General features: G+C 41.2%; 1 protein-coding gene across 3 annotated transcripts in view; it reads left to right on the top strand.

The window, feature by feature from the left end:
* Positions 1-358: 358 nt before the first annotated feature.
* The window catches only part of PROM1 (prominin 1), a 76971-nt gene continuing 50741 nt past the window's right edge, over positions 359-26588 (top strand). For all 3 annotated transcript variants that reach the window (XM_065404882.1, XM_065404881.1, XM_065404883.1), the window contains exon 1: positions 359-578. In XM_065404882.1, the coding sequence (XP_065260954.1) occupies positions 359-578 (220 nt within the window). The remainder of the gene's footprint in view (positions 579-26588) is intronic.

Here is a 26588-nt window from a genome sequence, read left to right on the forward strand (position 1 = left end):
AAGTGGGTTGTAGCCCACGAAAGCTTATGCTCTAATAAATTTGTTAGTCTCTAAGGTGCCACAAGTACTCCTGTTATTTTTGCGGATACAGACTAACACGGCTGCTACTCTGAAACCTGTCATTAAACAGTTGTTTTCTGTCTTTGCCAGAGATGGTGCACTGCCTCAGTTCTGTGAAGAGCTTCCACACCATTCCGAAGTCAGTGTACATTATCCAAGACTAAGCAAAGGACTGAAGACATCAGCTTTTTCCTGCTAACACATCTCACTCCCAGTGAAGAGATTTCTAATGTGCTGAAGATTCCTAGACTTTGGGGGAGCAAAATCTCTACCTCATATTTTATGAATACTTTTAGCCATGGCTGTGGAACTTTGTTTACTGCTGTTGTTGCTTTCTGGAAGTACTGTTTCAGAGGTGCAGCCTTTACACAAACCACCTCCTGGAACTTTGGATTTTGGGTTTGTGCCAGCAAAGACATATGATACAAATGCATATCATGAACCTGGACCAATAGGAATTTTGTTTAGACTAGTCCATTCTTTCCTTTATTTAGTGCAACCAAATTCTTTTCCACAAGGTAAGTATGTAAAATTATAGCTTATTTTAATGACCTACTTTTAAGACATTAATTTTCATAGTAAATAGTGACATCACCACTTAAAAATAGTTGATATGTATGGGTTCATTACCAGCAAGCAGTGGGGTTATGAATCTGTAAAAATCACTGGTGTTTGTCAATGATTGAAATCTGCCAATGACATTTTTTTGTATCTCATAAATTTATTCTTTAGCTATTTGAGTTTATTTTATTTTATTATTATTATTTATTTTATTTTTTTACTGAAATTTGTTCCCAGCTTCACTCTTTCAGAAGCAGTGGATTCAGAGTAAAGTATAAAATGCCTTGCCTCAGGTTTTAATCTGGGATAAAAGTTTAATTATTCTCCTTTGCAGTGGTCATTGTCAGACTGTGACTTTTTACTATGTAATTACAAGATTTGTTCTAGAGATTATTCTGCAAAAGGAATGTCAGTAGCAAAGTAAATACCATGCATTTCTATATCTGTGCATCTGTACTGAAGTCATAAAGACAATTGCATTGTATAGCTACATCTAACTTGTGGCTTATTTGTTTAGCTTTGTAACCTTAAAAACTTAAGGTTTTATTCTCTTATTGGACTATTTCTCTGTCCCTCTTTCTCCCCCCCCACCCCCACCACTCTGGTTCCCAAAGCTGGAAAAGAAATAATAAATTCTTAAAAGAGAAGTATACATGTTCAAGATTTCTAGATTGTCCATGAAAGGCTCTTTAGTAAGCTCTTGGAGCTGTGGATCTGGTTTTATTACTGGTTTGGTTTTTTCACCACATTTACACCGTCTAGTTCAGGTGTTAAAACAGAATGTCAATAGTGTTTGTATAAATTTGGCATTAAAATTCACAGCAGGCTGAAATTTTAGTGTATGAAATCTGAGCAATATTTTTATTTTGTTTGCTTACAGATTTTCACCAAATTACTTTGTCTGTTTTTAGCTATAGGTGTGCACAAAAAAACTAGTTTTAAATACTACCTGCATTATATCTTAGAAACCTTTTCAGTTCAAATAACTGAGATTTAGAAAGACAGTAGTTTGTACGTCAGTCCAAATGCTACACTTCTCAGTATAATTACAAGGAGATAAAACTTTCATAATTGGTTACTGCTGTGTATAGTGTCTTCCATAATTTTTTTTTCCAGTATAAAAATATAAAGTGCACAACCATGTCAATGCCTATGGAAGAAAGTGGTCAAAACAAACTTGAATGGGTCTCTAATGTTATATTCAAACCAAAACTTAAAGAATAGGCTAATTCTTCATTCTGACTACCCCTCTGAGTTATTACAAATTCACATAAATACTGTACTGGATCCTGCAAGCCTTATAAGTATGCATTTCTCATATTAATTATCCAGTTGATTTTAATGAAATTACTCTTGTGAATATGGGTACCAGGAATGGGTCCTATAAACATAGATGCAAATTTTAAGTTTATGGGGACTAAACCTGTAAATACTACCAGGCATAGGGTTTATGACCATTTTTGTAATCCTATGGGACTACTTAGAGTAGTAAATTCTATACCCAGTGGTAGGTGTTTACAAGGTTAGTCCCATGGAGAGCAAGTAGATACCTAAACATAAGTTCTTTGTTCTTATTTAACATGTGCTTTTCTTTTCTTCCCCCCCCTCCCCTGATATTTTTCAAAACATAGTTTCTAATGTTTGCATTATGTAAAGTCTATTTTGTTCTCCCCCATCCCAAAATTTAGATCTGAAGGATGATGTGGATTTCTGAGTTGTCATCATGTAATTAGTTTAATCCCATAATCTGTTTTACCATATGCTGTTCTATTTCATATCTAATGTATTAATTATGAGGTTACTTTTTAACTGTTCATAAAAAAAAAAAAAAAAGACACTGGAATAGAGCTTAGTCCAATCAAGAGTTGAAAAACACAGATAGTTTTTAGGTGCACCTATACCTTTACACAACCTCTTCCAGAGTGTTTAACTGTCAACTTTGTTGCTACTAATTATGCAGAGGCTTCAGAAGAGTTTAAATCTTAGTGTAAGCTGTGGGTATTAGCCTAGTTTTCCCCTGAACCTTCATGTAATCAATGTGTGTTGTTGCTTTATAGCCATGAATCAGAGGAGAAATATAATTAATAAATGGTAATGATCATTGAAAGGTCCGAAAAACATAGCCGTTCAAATAGCAGTTGAGAAATGGGGAGATTGCTAAGAGTCCCACTTCCACCTTTGACCTTTCTCTTTGTTCACCTGTAGTACATGGCCTGCTAATTTTTCTTGTTAGTGCTAGAGAGGGATTTCTTTAAAGGTACTGTTTTAAGACTTGGGGCTTGTCTACACTGGCAATTAACAGTGCTGCAACTTTCTCGCTTGGGGTGTGAAAAAACACCCCCCTGAGCGCAGCAAGTTGCAGCGCTGTAAAGCGCCAGTGTAAACTGTGTCCCAGCGCTGGGAGCTACGCCCCTCATTGAGGTGGGGTTTTTTTTTAGAGCGCTGGGAGAGACCACACAAGGCATGTTAAAGCGCTGCCAGTGTAGACTAGCCCTTAGTGACTCTTACTATTTTAAATTGCATGTATGTATTCTTACTGTGTTTAAACCATTTATCTGCTTGTAGTAATGTTCAATAAAGCTGAATGTTTCAAGGCCAGCCAATGCAGATGTAACATGCTTTCAAGCAACAGTAAGCAATTAATAAGGAAGCTATTGCTAACTTTGTGCCTCATGGCAAATGGCAGTGGTACAATATTCAGTGGTGTAGCTGTGATAGTCCCAAGTTTTTAGAATGACAAGGTGGTGAGGTAGTATCTTTTATTGGACTAACATCTGTTGGTGAGAGAGACAAACTTGAGTTTACACATAGCTCTTCTTCCAGTCTATGAAATAAATTGGCTTCCTATGGATGCTATGTTAGAGAAAGCTTCTTTTTAAAAGTAATCTAAGTCTTAGAAGTTACAGATCTTGCATTCTAGATAATAGCAAGTTAGGTGTAGGTGAGAAAGGTGGATAACTGTCATTGGTTTGCAGAAAAAAATCAAGTATACATCTTTTAAAAATAGAAATCCTGACATGTTTAATGAATGTTATGGTGATTGGGATCAGAATAAAAATAGGAAACAGATAATTCATAGCTTGGCTATTTTGACAAAAATAATTGAAATTGCAAAATGGGTTACTGTAGAAACATGGATAAGATTTGTGTGGCAAAGTGCTGTTTTACTAGATTGCCTTGTGTGGGTGCATAGTAATATTTCAATAATTTTAGATATTTTTAAGAAGTTCTGTGTAATTATGATTTGCGTTGTAAGTGAAGAAAACAGGAGAAAGTTGTTTGTGTCTGAGGCCTGGTCTACACTAGGAGCTTATATCGAATTTAGCGCCGTTACATTGAATTAACCCTGCACCCGTCCACACCAGGAAGCTACTTAGTTCGAAATAGAGCTCTTTTAAATTCGACTTCTGTAATCCTCGAAAACGAGAGGAGTAGCGCTAAATTCGAAATGGCAATATCGAATTAGGCTAGGTGTGGATGGAAATCGACGGTAATAGCTACGGGAGCTATCCCACAGTGCACCACTCTGTTGACGCTCTGGACAGCACTTCGAGCTCGGATGCTCTGACCAGCCACACAGGAAAAGCCCCGGGAAAATTTGAATTCCTTTTCCTGTCTGGCCAGTTTGAATCTCATTTTCTGTTTGGACAGCGTGGAGAGCTCAGCAGCACTGGCAACGATGCAGAGCTCTCCAGCAGAGTTGGCCGTGCAATCTAATAGAAAGAGGGCCCCAGCATGGACTGATCGGGAAGTCTTGGATCTCATCGCTGTGTGGGGCGATGAGTCCGTGCTTTCCGAGCTGCGCTCCAAAAGAAGGAATGCAAAGATCTACGAGAAGATCTCTAAAGCCATGGCAGAGAGAGGATACAGCCGGGATGCAACGCAGTGCCGCGTGAAAATCAAGGAGCTGAGACAAGGCTACCAAAAAACCAAAGAGGCAAACCGACGCTCCGGATCCCAGCCCCACACATCACGTTTCTACGAGGCACTGCATTCCATCCTAGGTGCGGCCGCCACCACTACCCCACCACTGACCGTGGACTCCGAGGATGGGATATTGTCCACGGCCGGTTCCTCCTCGGAAATGTTAGGTGACGGGGAAGATGAGGAAGGAGATGAGGAGGACGAGGCAGTCGACAGCGCTTGCACCGCTGATTTCAACGACAGCCAGGAGCTCTTCATCACCCTTACCGAGATCCCCTACCAACCGTCCACAGCCCTTACCCCGGACACCGAATCAGGGGAAGGATCAAGCAGTGAGTGCTTTAAACATCTAAACATTTCATTTTAACATAAGTGGAATATTTATATTGTTAAGAATGGGCTTTTCAGTCACTCATTTAAACATAGAAACTTTTATTTATAACAAAACAGGAATATTAACTATATTAGTAATTTGTTGTTCATGATTTAGTTGGCTTAGTGAACTATTTACTCCTAACTATGTATAGAAAATCAAGTACTGTCCGGATATTCATGATTAGTCCACCACAGGACGCTCCACTCTGTAGTCCGTAATGCTGAACTTAAATGAAAAGGCGGTCAATGTGCCCGGGAATGGACAGACAGTCCTCCTGGGATAGCTCGGCATAGCTCTCCTGCAGGTACCGCTCCAGCATGCGCACGAGGTTCAACGGCAGGGCGATCTTGTTTGGTCCCCCGTGGTAACACACGTTCCCACGCCATGAGTCCATCAGGTAGTCGGGGATCAGTGCGCGGCACAGCATGGCGGCATACGGCCCAGGCCTCTGCATGCTTTCACGCAGCATCCTTCCCCTCTCGGTCTCCGAGATCCTCATGAGTGTTATGTCACACATGACGCCCTGCTTTAAATTAGGGAGGGGAATGTTAGTATTGGGACTGCTTTACAGCCACGCTGTGGAGGCGGCAGAGGGGCAGCATACAGGGATCTTTCCCGGGGACAGCCGCGAGGTGGTGGGACAGGGGTAGAGCTCATGCTTCCCTGATTGCTGCCAGCAGAGAGTGGCCTTGCATTCAGTGCGAAAGGAGCCCAGTGCTACTATTACATGTTTAAGCTGCCACAAGTCTACGGCTTACCATGTTTTCCTGCAGCAGAAGTAGAGGTGTCCTGCAACGCTTCTCTGATCGCAACTGCAGGACCCCAGACACATAAGGCGAGGGCCGAAAATTCGACCTTGTCCTGAGTGCGCATGTGAAAGGTGCAGTGCATGGTGTTGTTCACAGAGAAAGACTATGCTCTTTGTTAGCAACTTCATTTATCTGTCTCAGGAATTTACTCCCTTTTTCCCATTCCCACAGACACATCTGCGACTGTCTCCCAACCCAGCCTGGCATCACACTCCCAGAGGCTAGCGCAGATTAGAAGAAGGAAGAGAAAAACTCGTGAAGACATGTTTTATGAACTTATGGAGTGCTCACGAGAGCAGGCAGCCCAGACGACACAGTGGAGGGAGAACTTGTCACAAATGCACAGAGCAGTCATGGAACGGGAGGAGAGGTGGCGCCAGGAGGACCAGCAGGCTACTCAAACCCTGCTTGGACTAATGAGGGAGCAAACGGAGACGCTCCGGCGCCTAGTGGATGTTCTGCAAGACCGGAGGCAGGAGGACAGAGCACTGCTGCTGTCTATCTCTAACCGCCCTCCCCCGCCACCAAGTCCCACACCCCCCTCACCAAAAGTACAAAGAAGGAGGGGCGGCAAGGGCCGTTAAAACTGTCAGTCGGCCACTGCACACTGCTGCAGCAATGGAAGGCTCTCGTTCCAAAGTTTGAAAAGTCCTTTCCTACCCATCTCACACTAGCCCATGTCCAAGTTTCCTCCCCCCCCCCCCCTTTTCATGTGCGGTTCATAATAAAACATCTGTTTCTGTTAAGTACTGTTTCCGAGAGTGTCTTTTGGAGGGGATTCTGTCTGAAGGAGGGGAAGGGGTTTGTTACTTGGACAGGACAGTCACCTGTAGCAGGCTACAGAGGCGGGGGCAGGTCCAGCATCAGGACACATACACAGCACAGTCACCAGTTACCCTGGTCAGTCTGGGAGGCGGTTTTCTTGTTCTGGGGTGCGAGGGGGTTGATCTGTGACTTTGTGTCGGGGGAGGGCAGTTAGAGATCCTATGCCGCGGTCCTTATCCTGGATCACAGAGCCACGCAGCAGGGGATCTGTTACCCTCCGCCCCCTGCCAGAAAGTCACTTGGCCGACACATACATCCAGTCCCGCCCAGGACTGCTGGCAGGCTGCGTTGAAACAACCAATCCAGCACTGCGGAGCCTGTCATTCCCGGACTTTAGAAGCATCATTTGCATCAAAACACTAAGCCCGCCCCCCGCCACAGTCTGCGTCCCCGGTTTAAAACATTCCCGCGAAAACAGTAAAAAAGAGAACCTTGTTCATTAACAGAACAGAACAGATTTTATTTGTTGGGAAGGTGGGGAAGGGGGTATGTAACTTGGAAGGATAATCAACAGTAACTGGGTAAAGAAACGGGGGCAGGTTCAGCATCTGTGTCCACAAAGTAAAAAGTCACTGGAGACCCTGTTCAGTCAGGAACCTGGCTTTCAAAGCCTCCCTGATGCACAGCGCGTCCCGCTGTGATCTTCTAATCGCCCTGCTGTCTGGCTGGACGTAATCAGAAGCCAGGCTATTTGCCTCAAGCTCCCACCCCGCCATAAAGGTCTCCCCCTTGCTCTCACACAAATTGTGGAGCACACAGCAAGCAGCTATCACAATCGGGATATTGGTCTCGCTGAGATCACAGCGAGTGAGTAGGCTTCTCCATCTCCCCTTGAGACGGCCAAAAGCACACTCCACCACCATTCTGCACTTGCTGAGCCGGTAGTTGAATAGTTCTTTCCCTGAGTCCAGTGCGCCAGTGTAGGGCTTCATGAGCCAGGGCATTAGCGGGTATGCAGGGTCCCCGAGGATGACTGTTGGCATCTCCACATCCCCAACAGTTACTTTGTGGTCCGGGAAGTAAAGACCTTCCTGCAGCCGTCTACACAGACCAGAGTTCCTGAACACCCTAACGTCATGAACCTTGCCAGGCCATCCAACGTAGATATTGGTAAAACGTCCCCGATGGTCCACCAGTGCTTGCAGCACCATGGAAAAGTAGCCCTTCCGGTTGATGTACTGGCTAGCCTGGTGGTCCAGTGCCAGGATAGGGATGTGAGTCCCATCTATAGCCCCACCGCAGTTTGGGAATCCCATCTCGGCAAAGCCATCTCTGATGAGCTCCACGTTTCCCAGGGTCACTACCTTAGATAGCAGTAGCTTGACGATTGCCCTGGCTACTTGCATAACAGCAACCCCCACGGTAGACTTGCCCACGCCAAACTGGTTAGCGACGGACCGGTAGCTGTCTGGCGTTGCGAGCTTCCAGAGGGCTATGGCCACTCGCTTCTGGACAGTCAGGGCTGCCCGCATCCGGGTGTCCTTTCGCTTCAGGGAAGGGGACAGCAACTCACACAGTTCGAGGAAAGTCCCCTTCCGCATGCGAAAGTTGCGCAGCCACTGGGATTCATCCCAGACCTGCAGCACTATGCGGTCCCACCATTCCGTGCTGGTTTCACGGGCCCAGAATCGCCGTTCAACAGTATCAACAAGACCCAGTGACAGCGAGATGTCCTGGGCACTGGGTCTCATGTTCTCAGAGAGGTCGGAGCTAGTGTCCGACTTCATGCCGTCACGGTAGTGCCGTAGCCTCCTCTCATGATTGATCTGCAGCTGCCTCTGGTACAGGTGGAGGAGAAGCTGCGAGGCGTTGAGAACTGCCACAACTGCAGCGATGGTCGCAGCGGGATCCATGCTCGCACTGCTGTGGCGTCCGCGCTGTCAGTAATCAGAAAAGCGCGCGAACTGATTTCCCGCCGGCGCTTTCAGGGAGGGAGGGAGGGAGGGAGGGCTTGAGTGACGGACGGATGACGACAGGCGCCCAAAAGCACCCTCGACACATTTTTTTACCCAGAAGGCATTTGGGGCTCGACCCAGAATTCCAAAGGGCAGGGGGGACTGCGGGAACTGTGGGATAGCTGCCCACAGTGCACCGCTTCCAATGTCGACGCTTGCCCCGTTAGTGTGGACTCACAAAGTCTCACAAAGTCGAATTACTGTCCTTAGTGTGGACACACACGTTCGACTTAGTAATATCGATTCCACATAGTCGAATTAACTAAAATCGAAGTACTCTCGTAGTGTAGACAAGGCCTGAGTAAAGATAATATCAGAATGACATACGTGTGTGTGTGTGTGTGTGTGTGTGTGTGTGAGAGTAATAAAAATAATGCTCCAAATGGTAGCCTAAAAATGTGGATGCAATCATATTTCAGTTGCAGTTTGCCGTTGCTAGTTCTAAATGTTTTACTCAGCTTCTATTGAAAATTTAAATGTTATCTTGGTTTCTTTGAAATTAATTCATAATTGAAAATAAATGGTCACGATGAGAGTTTCATGGCCATAAATCTAACTTTTAAAAATCATAAGTTTATATAATAGGAAAATTAGTTATGTGATCAAATGTATGTCTTAAGTCTTATACACACTAACAGAATTAAGACAGGGAATTGCAGCACCTCTTCAGTTCACTAATTGTTTAAGTTGCTGAGTTTAAAAGAGCAATATTAAGTACCCACCGTGGGGAAAGAAACTAGTCCTCTAGTTTTTTAAAAATTGTGCATTTTGGTATTTGATTGGAAGGACTGTAGTGAGTATAAGTATTGAGAGCTAAAGTCTGTTTTCAGTTCCACCCACTAAATCCCATTGACTTCACTGGAAATTGCACAGATGTAAATGAGAGCAGAATTTGTCCTTAAGCATATGATACATAAATATTCTGTGGGGAGATGCTGTGGTCTAATGGATAGAATTGGGATAATGATGCTACTCTCCTTTGTAAAGTGCTTTGATATCTGCTGTTGAAAAGCTCTATCTAAATGGTAGGTATTATTATCTCATGTTTTGTTAGTAATGTAACTTAACATTATAATAAATGTTGGCAGTTCCAGGAGAATTACAAACAATTTGTTACTCGACTAAGACAAGATATAAGAAAACGGCCTTTGGGTTTTTTCTTCTCACCAGAGGATGTTGTGAAGACCAAGACTATAACAGGGTTCAAAAAAGAACTAAATAAGTTCATGGAGAATAGGTCCATCAATGGCTATTAGCCAGGATGAGCAGGGATGTTGTCCCTAGCCTCTGTTTGCCAGAAACTGGGAGTGGACATCAGGGGATAGATCACTTGATTACACGTTCTTTTCATTCCCTCTGAAGCACCTGGCATTGGCCACTGTTGGCTAGATGGACCTTTGGTCTGACCCAATATGGCCATTCTTATGTTCTAACTTGTTGAAAGATGAAACAATCATTTATTAGTGAAACTAAATTAATCTATGATGATAGCATGGTACTAGTGAAACAGCTTGTTTATACCACTTGGTGTGCTATGAGCCTTCAGATGTGAATTTGTTGTATCCAGGGTATGGTCAATATGATCATTTGGTTGCTACGAATATCTTAAAGTGGCTTCTGTCTCTGTTCCTATGGAAACCAGTTATTAGTTCCAATAAAATGATGATAATCTGGGATTCATTTGCCAACAGGGTGTGCACAGCAAATATTCATCTTAGAAGTTTTCCTCTTCTAGCTAAAGGGTGAGAAGCCGTTAAGAGAAGCAGGCTAAGGAGAAACACCCATTTGTTTTCCAGTAAAATAAGACAAAATTATAAGCATGGCCCACTGTACTTCATCAGTGTGGTACAGGCAGTGTATTATGGGGTGACTGCACTGTCTGGTGCTAAGGCACAAGACGGGCGAGTTCCAACCATTACCTTCCAGATATGCACCATTTAGAACAAACCAGTTGTTATTGGTGGGGGAGGTGTGGAATGAAAGTTTAAACATAAAAGTAAACTTGTCAAACGTATGCCTTCATGGCAAAACATGGTTTAACATGTTAAACACACTACTTCCCATGGGGAGGATAAAATATTGTGTTTCCCAAGTGCAGTATTGACTGAATCTCAGAACTCAAGAGTGCAATCGGTCTGAGAGCTATTGTCTAGTAGTGTGAGCACAAGACTGGGGTTTAGGAACTTGTGAGTTCCAATGCTAGCTCTGTCATTCAATCCCCATGTGATGTTAGGCAAGACAGTTATGCCCTGATTTTCAAGTCATTGGGATTTGCAAGTGGCAGTGCTCAGCATTGTAACCTCTCTGCCTCATTTTCCCCATCTGTAAAACTTCCATATCTCTCTCAAATATTACAATGATTAGATAATGTTTGTAAAAAAATTTTCAGGAAAATAACTACATTTAGTAGAATTTACTATAACTGCATAGCACTTACACTGTCTCAACTGTAAGTAAACTAACAAAGCACAGGTAAAACCTACTCAAATGATGAGTGGAAAGGGAAAGATGTTATGAATTGTTCGATTCCGAAAACTGCATTTGATATGGTGTTACGTGTACGGCATTGAAGCAGAATCTCTTTGCAAGTCTTAACACAAAACTATTGTAACTCAACGTAATCGATTAAAATTGTTACCTTTGTAGAGCTGCAACACTAATTTCTTTGCTTCCCTTGTTAATTTTAACCAGTTACTAACAAGGAGCAAAATTAAGTTAACTAGAAATGGACAACCAGATCTAATCAGTAGCACAAGGTAATTTTGCCTAATAACTCAGTAAGGCCATTCTTATGTTATCCCAGTGGTTCATCTAACCCAGTATCCTGTCTTCCGATAGTGACCAATGCCAGATGCTTCAGAGGGAATTGAACAGAACAATCGTTGAGTGATCCATCCCCTGTTGTCCAGTTCTGCCATCTGGCAGTCAGAGGCTTAGGAACGCCCAGAGCATGAGGTTGCATCCCTGGCCATCTCGGCTAATAGCCATTGATGGACCTATCCTCCATGAAATTATCTAATTTATTTTCTTTGTTGGGTCAACAAAATGGCAGATGAAATTCAGTGTTGCGTGCAAAGTAATGCATATTTGGAAAAAACGATTTGCCTGGTACTGAAGTTAGGCTTACTGGCCTGTAATTGCCGGGAGCACCTCTGGAGCCTTTTAAAAAAAAAATTGATGTTACATTAGCTATTCTCCAGTAATCTGGTACAGAGGCTGATTTAAGCGATAGGTTACAAGGCGTGGGAAAGTAGTAGGCATCCTAATCCTGTATAGTAATTGATTAGTTTGTGCATACCCAATAAATATTTCTTCTTAGTATAGTTTCAGCCAAAGAGGAGGCAAAAATGTGGATCTTTACTCTAATAAGCTCTCCTTATTTGTGCAGACATTCCAGTGATATCCAAGGAGATGTGTGCATGTTGGGAAAGTATTATAATGAAGTTGAAACCAGCTGTATAGATCTGAAAGCTAAGTTTTACCCTTAGACTTTAAATGTCTTTGGATTCCTTCCACAGAAAACTTAGATCCCCTGAGTATTGTTATAGAGTTGGTGAGATGACTGTTCCATTTGTATTGTCTCAGTCCAGATGCAAAAGACTATCTATAAATTGTCACAGAAATGTGCATATACTCCACAATCCCTTTAAGTGTGCCATATGATCCTGTGCCTTCATCCTCTCCTCCAGTGCTGTGGTTAGGATTATGATGTAGCTTTAAAAAGGAGTAGTAAAATCCTGCTACTAGCTAATAGCTACAAAACACGTATAGTTGGGCAAATTTATACAACTGTGTGGTTTCTGAACAAGAGCTTGGCCCTGACTGTTACTGAGTGTCTGATTCTGCCTTCTCTGAGGTCTAAATTCAGGGTCCTTTTTTGGGACCAGTCAACAATTATACCCAGTTTAAGTCTCCATATCCAATTCTAATTATAAATAACATTGAATGTTGTTGGCATAGGACAACGAGAGAGAGACGTATGAAATGTCCGAAAGGTTATAGGTTCGGGTGTTCAGTTTTCTTTACATAAGAGCAAGTCGTTTTTGATGTTTCCCAAAGTGGCGTCTGGGGCTTTCTTTCTGACTGCTAACAATCCTAAAGTCTGTGTCTAGCATGAAAATAACTTGCATGTCAATAGCTGGAAATGATGTGGTAACTGCCTAAATCCTGATAGCACCATACTTCACCCCCTAAACTCTGAGATTCTCAAACTTGGTGTTCCTCCATTTGTCTTGTCTGCAGGAGCTGATCAATTGGTATGGTCAGAGCATGCCTAACCTGCACAAAAGACAGCTGGGGCTGTAGATTGTGAAGTTTCTTTTGGTGTTTTTTTGTCATTTTTGTGGGGTGGGCAGGGGTGCCCACAGCCTTTTTCTGTGACGAGGAAGGGCTCTGGCAGTGGGGAGGCAGCAAGACACTACGCTGCTAAAAATAGCAGTGTAGATGTGGGAGGCCTGGCTGTGTAAGGTGTATACCCTGTGGGTTCAGCATGTAGGGCACTCTCCTCTACTCGCCTAAGTGATGCCTAATCGTCTATACAGCTATTTATACCCATGCTAGCTGGGCGTGTGGTGATATATTGTGCCATTCTACCAACAGCCTGGTCCCCTGTCTGCATGGAGTATACATTCAATATGTACGTTGGCTTGTGCTTCTGTCTCAGACAACGTTGTTTGTTCTTAATCTGTGATCGCTTTTGTATCCCTATGTGAACTTATTTTGTTAAAATACTTATTTTTGTTCCCCAAAATGTAGAGCTCTTCAGAGGATATTTAGATTTTTAGCAAGAGATATAGATATAGAGATAGATAGATATACACACGTCAGTAACTGAAATATCGATGAGGTATAACTTTATAAGATGAACCCTTGCCAGGATAATGTTTCACAGGCAAAATACAAAATATTTAAAAAGTTGTCCGCAGCTATATGTAGCTTAAGCATCATTAGCCCACTATACTGATTGGTTCACTAAAAAAAGAGGTTAGACAGTGATTGGCCTATGAAACACTGTGGTATAAATGTATTGGTCTTATCCTAGTTAATACACCTCTACACCGATATAACGTGACCCGATGTAACACGAATTCGGATATAACACGGTAAAGCAGTGCTCCGGGAGGGCAGGGCTGCACACTCCGGCGGATCAAAGCAAGTTTGATATAACGTGGTTTCACCTATAACGTGGTAAGATTTTTTTGGCTCCCGAGGACAGTGTTATATGGGGGTAGAGGTGTACACTGATTTTGCTGCGTGACCTCAAACAAGTCATTTACTTTTCTCTAAGCCTCACTTTTCCTCATCTATAATATAGTATAGGGATATTTACCTACTATATAGGTGTCTTACACATGATAAATATTTCTAAACTACTCTGTAAGTTCAGTCAAAGGCAGAAATGACTAATAAGAGTTCCAGTGTGGAACTAGATTGAGACTATGCACTCATCTCTCATAGGCCAGCAAACGGCTGTGAGATGACAACTTTTTTCAGTTGCTGTTGACCTGGGATGTATTTGAAATGTTGAACATAAGAATGTCCATACTGGGTCAGGCCAATGGTACATCTAGCCCAGTATCCTGTCTTCCAACAGTGGCCAGTGCCAGGTGCTTCAGAGGGAATGAACAGAACAGGGCAATTATCAAGTGATTCATCCCCCTGTCATCTGATCCGAGCTTCCGCCAGTGGGAACTTCTGCCAGAACATGGGGGTTACACCAATGCTGGACCTATCCTCCCTGAACTTATCTAATTCTTTATTGAACCAAATTATACTTTTGGCCTTTACAGCATCCCCTAGCAGTAAGTTCCACAGGTTGACTCTGCATTCTCTGAAGAAGTACTTCCTTTATGTAGTTTTAAATCTGCCGCCTATTAATTTTGTTGGGTGACTCTCTGCTTCATGTATTATGTGACAGGATAAATAACACTTCCTTATTCACTTTCTCCACTCCATTCATGATATTATAGACCTCTATTATATCCCGCCTCAGTCATCTCTTTTCCAAGCTGAACAGTCCCAGTCTTCTTAATCTCTCCTCACACAGAAGCTGTTCCATACCCTTCATCATTTTTGTTGACCATCTCTGTACCTTTTCCAATTCTAATGTACAGTATCTTTTTGGACATGGGGCAAACAGAATTACACTCAGTGTTCAATGTGTGGGCATATTATGGCTCTATATAGTGGCATTAAGATGTATTTTCTATCATCTATCCCTTTCCTAATGTTCTGTTAGCTTTTTTGATTCCTGCTGTACATTGACAAGATATTTTTAGAGAACTATCCATGATGATGCCAAGACCTCTATCTTAAGTGGTAACAGCTAAATTAGATCCCATCATTTTGTATGTTCAGCTGGGATTGTTTTCTAATGTGCATTAATTTGCATTTATCAACATTGAATTTCATCTGCCATTTCGTTAACTAGTCACCCAGTTTTGTGAGATCCCTTTGTAACTCTTTGCAGTCTGCTTTGGACTTAACTATCCTGAATAATTTTATATTATCTGCAAACTGTACAACCTCCCTGTTTACAGATGCTCTGCGGGTTACGCAAACCTGCACTTACGGAAAAAGTTCCGTAAGCATGGTATTTTTTTTGGTAATTGTCAGGTATACATCCCCGACTTACGCAAAATTTGACTTATGCAAGGCGTTCCGGAACGGAACGCTTGCGTAAGTCAGGGAGCGTCTGTACCCCTTTTCCCCGATCATTTATGAATATGTTGAACAGCACTGGTCCCAGTATGGATCCTTGGGCACAATTTACCTCTCTCCATTCTGAAAACTGACCATTTATTCCTACCCTTTGTTTCCTATCTCTTAACTTAGTTACTGATCCATGAGACGACCTTATCTCTTCTCCCATTACTGCTTATTTTGCTTAAGAGCCTTTGGTGTGGGACCTTGTTCAAAAATCCAAGTACACTGTATCCACTGGATCACCCTTGTTCACGTTTGTTGACCCTTCAAAGAATTCTAGTCGATTTGGTGAGGCATGATTTCCTTTTACAAAAGCTATCTTGACTCGTTCCCCTACAAATCGTGTTTATATGTCTGATTCTGTTCTTTACTATAGTTTCTACCAGTTGGCTTCTTACTGGAATTAGGCTTACCAGGGTCACTTCTGGAGCCCTTTAAAAAAAAAAAAATAAATCATTCTTACATTAGCTATCTTCCAGTCATTTGGGACAGATGCTGATTTTAAGCAACTGGTTACATACCACAGTAGTAGTTCTGCAATTTCATATTCGGGTTCCTTCAGAACTCTTAGGCACCATCTGTTCCTGGTGATTTATTACTGTTAAATGTATCAATTTGTTCCAAAACTTCCTCTATTGATGCCTCCACCCCCCCAATTGTTTGGCTGGCTTCCTGCTTCTAATGTACTTAAACAAAATTTTGCTAATAGTTTTTGTGTCTTCTGCTAGTTGCTCTTCAAAATCTTTTTTGGCCTGCCTAATGATACTTGACTTGTCAGAGTTTATGCTCCTTTCTATTTTCCTCAGTAGGATTTCCTTTCCAGTTTTTAAAGATTGTCACCTACGTCACAGTCCTTTTAGCTATTCAGATCCAAGTCAGAAAATGCTGCAATATTCATAACATATTTAATGAAATGAGGATTTTGATAAGTGTGGAAATAACTTTCTAAAATTTGTGCTTTCTCTTTGATAGGCAAGAATAAGCACTATGCTTTTCTCTGCCTTTTAGCTGAAACTATAGATTTGGAAAGCAGCAGTTAACTATTCTTAATAGAGAAAAATATCAGAAATATTCTGCACTTCATCTGCTCTTGAGAACTCAAATATTTAAAATATTCTTCCAAAATCTGGAACCTAAGTGCCAAAAATTATTTTCAGGTATATTTTTAAGATGTAGCTTTTTGTAAATTGCTTCCTGTTCTTATTAGCTAAAATACGTTGTTTCATGTGTTTGGAATAGACACTAGTCAGACTACTATGTATTAGCATTGATTTCTCTTCACCATTCAAGAAGTCTGCTGAATATAAGTAGGCAGTCATGCATGTTTCAACAACAAATACGTGTTGGCAAAACTCAACTCTTTGGGTAAATAGAGTTTTGGATTCCACAGCATCTTTCTCCATCTTGGAATGAGCATGGTGGCAGGTTTTAAAGGGATAAAACCCAGAGGGTCAAAAATAACTATTAGTTTCTTTTACAGAACAAACGACTTTAAGGAGCAATGTTTGTGTGGCCTCATCAAAGCTGGTGGGCTAGCAAGAAAGCCAACATTCTCCAACATAGAACTCCAGGAGACTTAATCAAACTCTGATTAATTGGATTCTACATGTATTAATCTTTCCTTGCCAACCCCATAACAGAAATTCTGGAAACTTTATTTATATTGGAGTTTTGTTTTGTTTTTTTCTGTCAAAAGTATCTGCTGCGCGTCTTGTAAACCACCTGATTTTGAGAGTTTGCCTCAGAATATCTGCTGCAGACTGTATGTTATGTACCTCATTAAACATCTTGTACTAAAACACAACTCCTTGACTTTTCAATTGGAACCATGTACAGTACTCTGGTTTCATAAGGAAACAAGGAAACTTTGCCCCTATTGTGTTTTGAGTGGGACGGGTGTGAGGGAAGGGGGGAGAAGAAGGCACAGCATAATTCAGATCTTATTTAAAAATGTTAAACATTTGAGCTCAGTCAGTCTGTGACTTATGGTACTTCTGCAACCATGGCATATTTAGTGGTTCAGGTTCATATGGAGTATACTGTCCCTTGCAGAGAAATGGCAAATACAGAGGAGGAATTCTGAGACCATACTGTGGTTGCCAAAAAGCCAGTTGTTGAAGTAATTAAAAACCAGTACCAATAGGGCTCTCCTGTGTCACTTCCAATTGTCTGCATTCATGTTGCCATAGGCACAAGTTAGAGTATGAAAGCAGAATTCTGTCCTATTCTCAGTTTACTTACAATATACTGGAACATTTTTTTGAGAGGAGAGGGAGGGAGCTGGAAATCTGACACTTAAGGTAAAACAACCTTGTTATACATGTGTGTTAAAATAATCTCTTTAAATGTTTTAAGGTGTCACTCCAGTACACCTTGGACATGCGAACCATAAAGTACCAGCAAGTTGTTCAGCGTCTGCAGGGGGTTAAAACAGGCAATCCTGTACAGCACCCTGAGCTGAACCCTTGCCCTTAATCTGTTGTAAAGCTTTACCAGATGGTGGCCTAGAAGAGAGAGCTTCATATAGCCACGACAGACAAAAAATATATGGTGATGGATAATTATAGTGCTGTAAACAATATGGTTTAGTTTAAGCTTTAAAATGTCTTATTAAAAATGATTGAATGTAATTTCTGTATAGAATACTCTATCAAGTGCATCCTACTTGACATTGTTTGAATTATGTATGCAGATTTTTAAGCAAAGATTTTTCTGAAGACCACTTTTTTGGGGTTTTGTTGCAAATTTGCAACAAGTAAGAATTTTCTGTGTAGTGAAGAACAATCACCACATCCCTGAAAAGGTTATTTTCAAAGGAAAAACCTTTTATTCTGTGTGTCCCATTTTCTTGACAATCAACATAATGGCTTTTGTTTTTTGAATGATTTGCTTTCTGACTATGCTTTTTAAAATTTTTGTCTGTATGGATTACTGTGTAGATAGATGATGTGAGAGTGTTAGGGGAGCATGCCCAGGGCTTGGCAGCTGTAAAGACTGAGGAACTTTTGTGGGAGAACGGAGGTTTAAATTGCTTAGTTCTGCTAATAACAGACTTTGAGGCTCTTCTGTTTATAAAATTACCACGCTTCCGTCTGTTTTTGGAAAATAAGGAGCTCTTGTGCATGTACGAGTTAAACGTTTATTGAACAGGAGTGTGTCTATTGGCTAATAAATTATATTTTGTCTCTTCAGGAGTTCAATGAGATTTGCTTGTGAGAAGAGGGATCTATTAAATTTGTACGTCCCCATTACTGCTTCCCATTCACCCAGCTACTCTTGCTGTATCACACCTCAACATTCCTATGAATTGCATTGCCTTTTGAAAGCAAAAGCCTATAGTACACATGCTCTCTAAAGTTCTCCCTCTTAATAGCATTCACACAGTTTCCTGTCACGCTCACACTTGCTGTTCTCCCCATCTCCTATTCCACACTGCATCCCAATCCCATTTTCCCGCCATCCCAACTGTGCTCCTGATATTCTTATACAACTCTTTTTTTTTTTTTTTTTTTTTTTTTTTTTTGGAAGTTTGATAGATAGTTCAGTGGCTTAACTATTCAACTACAAAGATAGCAATATACATTCTGAAAGCTTGCTATTTTTTGTAAGCACTTACTTTACACTTACCCCGTGGTTCATTTTATGTGTTGCATCTACTGTAAAAGACAGATCTGCATTTTGGGATTTGAGTGAGTAGAGAGGGAGAAACGCTTGAAATTTTAGCTGCTCCATTCTGTGATGAGCTAACAATGTTTGAGTGGGTTTAGAATCTGGCAATGTGAGTTCCCATCCTTAATACAAATATTAAGTCCGCTGAGCATTGGATCCACTTGGTGATGTTTGTGGCGGTTTCCAGGATCCCCTAGGGCAGCATGTTTTTTGTGGGGTTTCTATGAAACATTCTAATTGTTGTGGCATAAGTGGCATGAATTTATTTAACAGTATTTTAGATATGTGAATATGGGAAGTTATTTACAATTATCTGAATTATTTTAAAGACTATTTGCAAGTGACAACTGGCTAACTGCTAATTTTTTGATTACCATTATAGCTACCCTTCCAGCAGTCCTGACTCATTTTGCTCCAGTCAAAGCTTCCTTATGCTCAGTCACTAATTCAAAACTGAGAACTCTGAAATACATTACTAGATAAACCAGCTGTATGCAGAGTAGTCAAGTGACTTCTGTGCTGGTGGGCTCCTCCAGAGAATGGCAATTTACTAGGCAGGACGAATATCTTCATTTCCTGTAAGAAGCCCAACAAATTAGACACAGCACAGGTTGTGTCATACCCTCTGATAACCCTGGACATTCTTCCTGAGAGAGAAGTAGGAGGTGTGGTCTTGGATCTGAGAACATGCACCCAAAAGTTATGTCTGCAGACATCAGTTCTGTAATGTCCTATGATTGCCAGGTTTCTACCTTTTCTGTCCAAGATGTGGCCAGCTCACAAAGGGTATGTGCTTTGACACACAAGGCATGTATCTTTACTATTAAGTAATTCTTTCATGCAAGTCCTTTCCCTCCTTTTTGTACCTTTGAACAGTACAGATAGTAAGTCTGATTTACAAAACTTCCAGGTTTTATGCAGGAAGAATGTAATGCCCAGATTACACTTAAGTAAGGAGTTTCTTTGACGGGGGGGGCAAAAGAATGGTAACTGAATGACCTGATCACTACGGAAACTAGTTAACCTTGAAGATGGAGCTAGCAACTGCATGGAGAGAGACCTTGCCAAATATAAAGGGACAGGGCTACAATGAGGAAAGACCCCTAATTCCCTCATCCTTGGGGAAAATGGGTGTAACTTGCCTAAAGGAGACCCTGTGAGAAGCGGAGTAAGCTCTCTTACCTGCTCCGGAGTCCCTAACCACTGGAGCTTGGAGCATGGGGAGGAATAGGCTAGGCCACTCACCCCCTACTGCAATGTAGACACTTCACACACAGGCTAGAAGGCTACAAGGAACATAAGCAGGGAGGAAAGAGGGAACACTTGGTCCCCATCTGGATCCCTGCCTTAGCTCAGATGCTTCCTATATCAAATGGACTGCCTGCCTGGTGTCTGCCCTGGGAGAGGGCTGAGTCTTGTGGACTTTCTCCTTGCTTGAGGAGGGTAAAAATTCCATGGCGTAAGCGGGGCAGAAATGACCTACGCAGAGGGGCCTGTCCCACTCTGCAACAGCTTGTGTGCTGGGTCCTTCTGCCATTGCCCCTGCCACTAGGAGCTCTTGTCTGACTGAGGTAGTAGAAAACTAGAGCTGATTTAGGGGGCTGCTGGAATAAAGAGCTGTGCTGGGTGCTGAAAGCCATCTGGCAATGATGTGGCAACAAGGAGTGGTAGCCTAGATTCCAGACTGAGGGGACCTCTTCACTAAGGATCAGATCCAACTCCTATTGAAGTCAGTGGAAGGATTCCGACTGACTTCAGTTGGCTTTGGATCAGTCCCATGAAGTCAAAACAGAGACTTTAATTGATGACAAATTGAACTTCCACTCATCTTTTCTGTGAAATCACAAACTATTGTTTTGATATCTCCAATAAGCATGAAACTTGCTGTGCATTGACTAATCTTGAAAGTTTGCATTAAAACCTGGGGCAGACCTTCACAAGTCATATTTTAAAAGAAACAATGAGTTTGAAGTAGCAGTAATACATTCATTTCAGGCTAATAGGTAAATTTTCTAAGTGTTGTGAAATTACTTATTTTGACACTAGATGTACTCGCATGGACACCAATCCAGAAAAGCACTTAAGCACATGCTTAACTTTAAGCATATGAGTAATCCTGTTGACTTGAGTTATTACAATGAAATACCAGGACATGTGTTAAGAGTGAGAGTATTTTGACACTATTAAAGTGGTGAGCAACTTTATCACAATGTAGTTTTCCATCATTGTCTTAGAGTCCCAGCGTCAGCAAGGTACATTTTAAATAGCCCCATTGAAGTCATAGGTGCTACTCACTTAAAATTAGGCATATGCTTAATTATTTTTCAGAATCAGGGACTAATATTCTGTATTACGCATAATGGGGCAAATGTATTTCTGGCGTAACTTCATTGACTTTACTGGAGTGACACTAGAACTGAATTTGGCCCAAAGTAATTCATTTTTTTAAAAATGCTCTTTTTAGAGGCACTAAGAACAAGAATAATATCCCCAATTGTTAGGGATCTACCAAATTTGCTGCTGTGAAAATTGTCACGTATTGAAATCTGGTATCTGGCCGCCCAGCCCTGAAAGCAGAGGGTAGAGTGGTAGCTGCTGGCCACACCCTTACGTCTGTGCTGTAGTATTGCCACCCTTACTTCTGTGCTGCTGCTGCTGGTGGCAGCACTGCCTTTTGAGCTGGGCATCTGGGCAGGTTCAGGCAGTGCCGCCAGCAGCTGTAGAGAAGTTAGCGTGGCAATACCATGACCCCCTAAGAGGCTTGCGACCCCCTTTTGGGCCATGGGCCCCTAGTTTCAGAAACACTGTGGAGAAATCACACATTTTTTGTTGGTCACAGCATAAATAGCAAATTTCACATCCATGAAATTATTTATGCCGTGACCAAGCTGTGAAAAAAGTGATTTCTCTGTAATTTAAATAGACCCCCTATCAATTGTATTGTCCCAACTTTTGTTTGTTTGTTTTTCTGTCATCTAGTCCTGTAAAACTTTCCTGGCAGTGGGAATTGTGTTCCAGTTTGTTGTATTGGTTGTTAATATCCAGACAGCTTATTAAGTCTCTATTGTCTTTTACCATCACTTTCCGTTGAATAGTGCCAAGAAACAAACTTTATGGTCCTGAGTATTACAACATTGAACAGACATACCTAGAAACATCTACATAACACTCTCACCACGTGGAAAGGAGTGTTTATATGCACCTCTGCAAGAAGGTGCTAGTATCAGTAAGATGGTGGTATAATAAGTCAGTACTTCAGTCTGTTAGAGCAGATGGCATCTTGCATGTGCGTGGAAAGCAGGAAAGAGACTGAGTAAAGTATTAACGTAATTAGTATTGTAAGTGAGCCTTATAAAGTAAAGCTCTTTAACCTCAGTGATAAAATGTGTTCTAAGTTAAAGCCTTGGATTACTGGTCATATGAAACAATGCATACATCTGCTCAGTCACAGACTTAAAAACTAATCCAGTTAATTTGTAAATAGAGGTCATCGTGCTTTTTCACAATGCCTTCCTGTTAGTTTTATTTTGGAAATAAGAATTGGACTCGTTAAATATGTTCGTTCAAGTTGGCGAACCCTTCGATTTTATAGATTTCTACAGAGTAGTGTAAACTGTAGAAAGAAGATTTGTCACCTAGTAGGAATACGACTTGTTTTGTCAAAAACTTACAACAGTGATGCTATTGCTCCTGAATGCACATTTAATGTTTAATGACTTCCACATTTAATATCAAATGAGTTCATTATGACTGATATTACTACAGTTGATACCAAAGAACTTCTAAAATATTAAGTTAAATCATAGAGAATATAACTGTTTGCATAAATGACTGACACCTGGTCAGAGAGAATTAGTAGTCTGTGGCACATCTGGAAACCCTACTAAGAGTGAATGCAGAGATGACGGGCTTTCTAATAATAGAGAAAAGAAGTAGTAGTAAAGTAGTGTTCACATTATTTGGTGAATAGCAATCACATTATTGGAGTGAAATCTGAACTTCATACAGTATTTAATGCCTACTTTGTCTAATTAATTGAAGGGACATATATGACTACTTGCTAAATAATACATATTAATCTTGATAATCATGATGTTAAAGATAGTTTGTTTCTGTTGGGCCTGCTTCGAAGTGTATGCAGTAATTCACACAGTTTGAAAAACTACTCTCGCCATCAGTTTTTCATAGTATTTCCTAATTAGTTCCATCAGTCTTGACTGACAGCTCTAATAGTGAGGTAATAGTGTCTAACTGAGTAAAACTTCTGTGATTCAGAGCCTTTTCAAATTCATTAAAATAAGAAATAAGTTAGTTGACTCTTCTCTGTTTTCTTATTTGTTTCTTTAAACATATGGCATTTGGCCGATTTCTGTTTAATTCTTAATTCCAAAGGGCAAAGGTGCCTACAAAGTTACACTGGTTGTGAAACTTAATTTCCATTCCACAGGAAATTCCGGTGTTTTGAAATCTCCTATCATCCCCAATTGGAACAAAAATTTAAAATTTCCCACAAAACTAAAATTCGGAAACATTTTGTTTCAGAAATATCAAAATGACCTTATCGAAGTGTTTCTGTTTAATTGTTTTCACTTTTATATTGGGTAATGTTGTGTAATATAAATATCAAAAAAGGGCTTCAATTATTTTTTATTTTTTTTTATCAAAATTTTGAGAGTTGATTCAGCATTTTCTAATGGAAGACTGTTCCATTGGGAAATTTTTGACCAGCTCTACTATGAAATTCCCTTAAGTTAGGTTCCACTAGTATTTTATTAGCTGCTAATGTAACAGCATTAGCCTTAATGGGGGGAGGGGGTTCACTGTTCAGTAGGATGCAGTACCAGCGGCCTTTTAATTTCAACGTATATTTTTTTAAAATGCGGTTTCTCAGCTGCAGGTAGCACAGCCATTGCTTGCGTGAAACTTTTTTAGTTGCAAGTATGGGAAACCTGCTATTTGTGCCTATTCTTGCAGAGTCCAATATCCTTTCTAGGCCCATACTTCCCCATGTTCCGAATATAAAATCAGTTAGTCCTTGTGAAAAGCTGATTTCCCCTTATTGGTTATTCTCAAGAAGCTTTTGTATTGTATTCAGAGAGCTTTTCTAATCTTGCGTGAGATCTTGATTGTACCTTGTATAAGTGGATGGTCCAAGGCTGGGCATGACAAATAAAGGACCAGCTACTCAGTGTAAATTGGCACAGCTTCATTTAGTTCAGTAGAGCGATACCAATTTTTAAACCATTGCTGGTTATTAGAAAAGACATTTGTCTACAAAGAAATCAGGAATTTACATTACACTTCTATGCACCAGGTGGGTCCTGTTTATTTTAGATACGGACGTTTTTTGATGAAATTCAGTGTTTCTGTTGATGTGGGAAAGGTGTGTAGGGTTTTTGTAGAAAATCTGCGTTGTGTTTGGCTAAGTCCGTTTATTGAATTTGTCTGGTGTGGAGTTGTTGCATCAATGGGTTCTATTCTGCTTTTGTGTTTCTGTATTGCAGCTGAAAAATCTTGGGAAATATAAATTTTCTTCCCAGAGTCCTTGGCCTCAGTTACTGATTTTGATGCAGTAAGGACCCCTGGTTGGTACCAATATGTTTGTAAACTCACAACTATAGCTTTTGGTGTATTGCTTATCGCCCCTGCAATTCTCTGTGTCCTTTCAATCAGAGGTCTGCTAACATTTAAAGTGTATAATAGCCATGTTTAAAAATATTTGCCTTGATTAGGATTCTCTGCCTTCCAGGAAGCCTTTATATGTACCTCTGTTCCTGAGGCATTCGGCTCTATTTTTCAAGCATTTTTTAGTCTTTCCCCAAATGATGATGCTTTGCAGTACAAACTCCTTGGTTATCTATTGCTACCAGTCTCTCCATGTTCTTATATGGCTTTTGCTATTGTAATAGCTTTGCTATCCTGCATTTCCACTTTACTCTGTAGTTTCTATGACAGATGAGTTAGCAGTAATTCCCCTTCTCCCCCTCCCCCCCCCAATCTTGGTAGGTGCAGTTTCCTCACTTGGTACATCTACCTTGGTGTGCTAGAAACAGCCACTGCTGCCTTGCTCATTGCATGTTTGCTTCTTTCCTTTGATGTTTGCAATGTTGTTGTAGCTGTGTTGGTCCCAGGATATTAGCGAGATGAGGTGGGTGAGGTAATATCTTCTGTTGGACCAACTTCTGTTGGTGAAAGAGACAAGGTTTTGAGCTAGGAACAGCTCAAAACCTTGTCTCTTTCACCAACAGCTCTTCTTCAGTTGTTGAAGAGCTGTTCCTAGCTCAAAACCTTCTCTCTTTCACCAACAGAATTTGGTCTAATAGAAGATATTACCTCACCCACTTTCTTTTCTTTAAAGCAGTTTTCTGAGTAACATTCATTTTATTTTTCCCCATAAATCAGGCAGGTACGTATTCTTGTTTTGGGGAGTCAGTGAATGTTTGGGTTTTTGTCCTCCCCCTTCCCGCCCCCCAGGATTTTTGCTGTAAAAACTGGAGGGGAATTGGGAGCCACAAATACTCCTGCTAACTCCATTGAGCACATCATATGACCTCTAAAAATTTGTAGTGAATTTTTTGTTTTTGAAAAGTGCTGGATTAAGAGTTCTGGGGACTTCAATCCTCCGAACTCTTAATCTTCCTTGCGCTACAGAATAGAGGCATAGATAATACAATTCAATAGATAATACAACATAAGCTTTCTTTCTTTCATCTGTCTGCCAGTGATACCACATCTCTGACCTGGAGGGACAAACGATGAGGGTGAGAATGAGTTTCCAAGAGACCTTAGCCTTCCAAATGTGCCAAAATCAATACACTGCCACATGTTCACTAGGAATTGGATTGACTCCCCCTCCTGTACTTCACATGGGCTATTAAATGGCCATCAATTAACTACAATCAGCCACTGCCATCTGGTCTGGATTTAAACTGATAGTGTAGGGTTGAAAGGTTTTATATCCCAGACATAGTTAATATCCTGGGCTATCTTATCTTTGTTTTTAATTGGAAAAAAATCAACATTTGTTGATTATCAGAGGGGTAGCCGTGTTAGTCTGAATCTGTAAAAAGCAACAGAGGGTCCTGTGGCACCTTTAAGACTAACAGAAGTATTGGGAGCATAAGCTTTCATGGGTAAGAACCTCAGAAGAAGTGAGGTTCTTACCCACGAAAGCTTATGCTCCCAATACTTCTGTTAGTCTTAAAGGTGCCACAGGACCCTCTGTAACATTTGTTGATGTAACTCTAAAATTTTGTTTGGATTGCAATAGTGCCTAGAAGCGTCAGCATGGTAGGACCTGTATGAACATGTAACACAGAAGGGTCCCTGTCCTTAAGAGCTTACAAGTGAACTCATATTTTACAGAATATTAATTTAAAATTAAACTGTCACCTTGCATTCCATTACAAAATATTGTGGTGAACTTCTCTTCCATTTTTTTGGCTGTCGCTGTATGTTGGGTATGTTTCAAATCCAATTAAAAATTAACACACTGGGCTGAGTTATTAGTCTAGCACAGGGGTCGGCAATGTTCAGCACGCGGCTCGCCAGGGTAAGCACCCTGGCGGGCCGGGTCAGTTTTATTTACCTGCTGACGCGGCAGGTTCAGCCGATCGCGGCCCCCACTGGCCGCGGTTCGCCGTCCCGGGCCAATGGGGGCGGCGAGAAGCGGCGCGGGCGAGCGATGTGCTGGCCGTGGCTTCT

Source organism: Emys orbicularis, chromosome 5 (genome assembly GCF_028017835.1).
Source record: "Emys orbicularis isolate rEmyOrb1 chromosome 5, rEmyOrb1.hap1, whole genome shotgun sequence".
Classification (NCBI taxonomy): Eukaryota; Metazoa; Chordata; order Testudines; family Emydidae; genus Emys; species Emys orbicularis.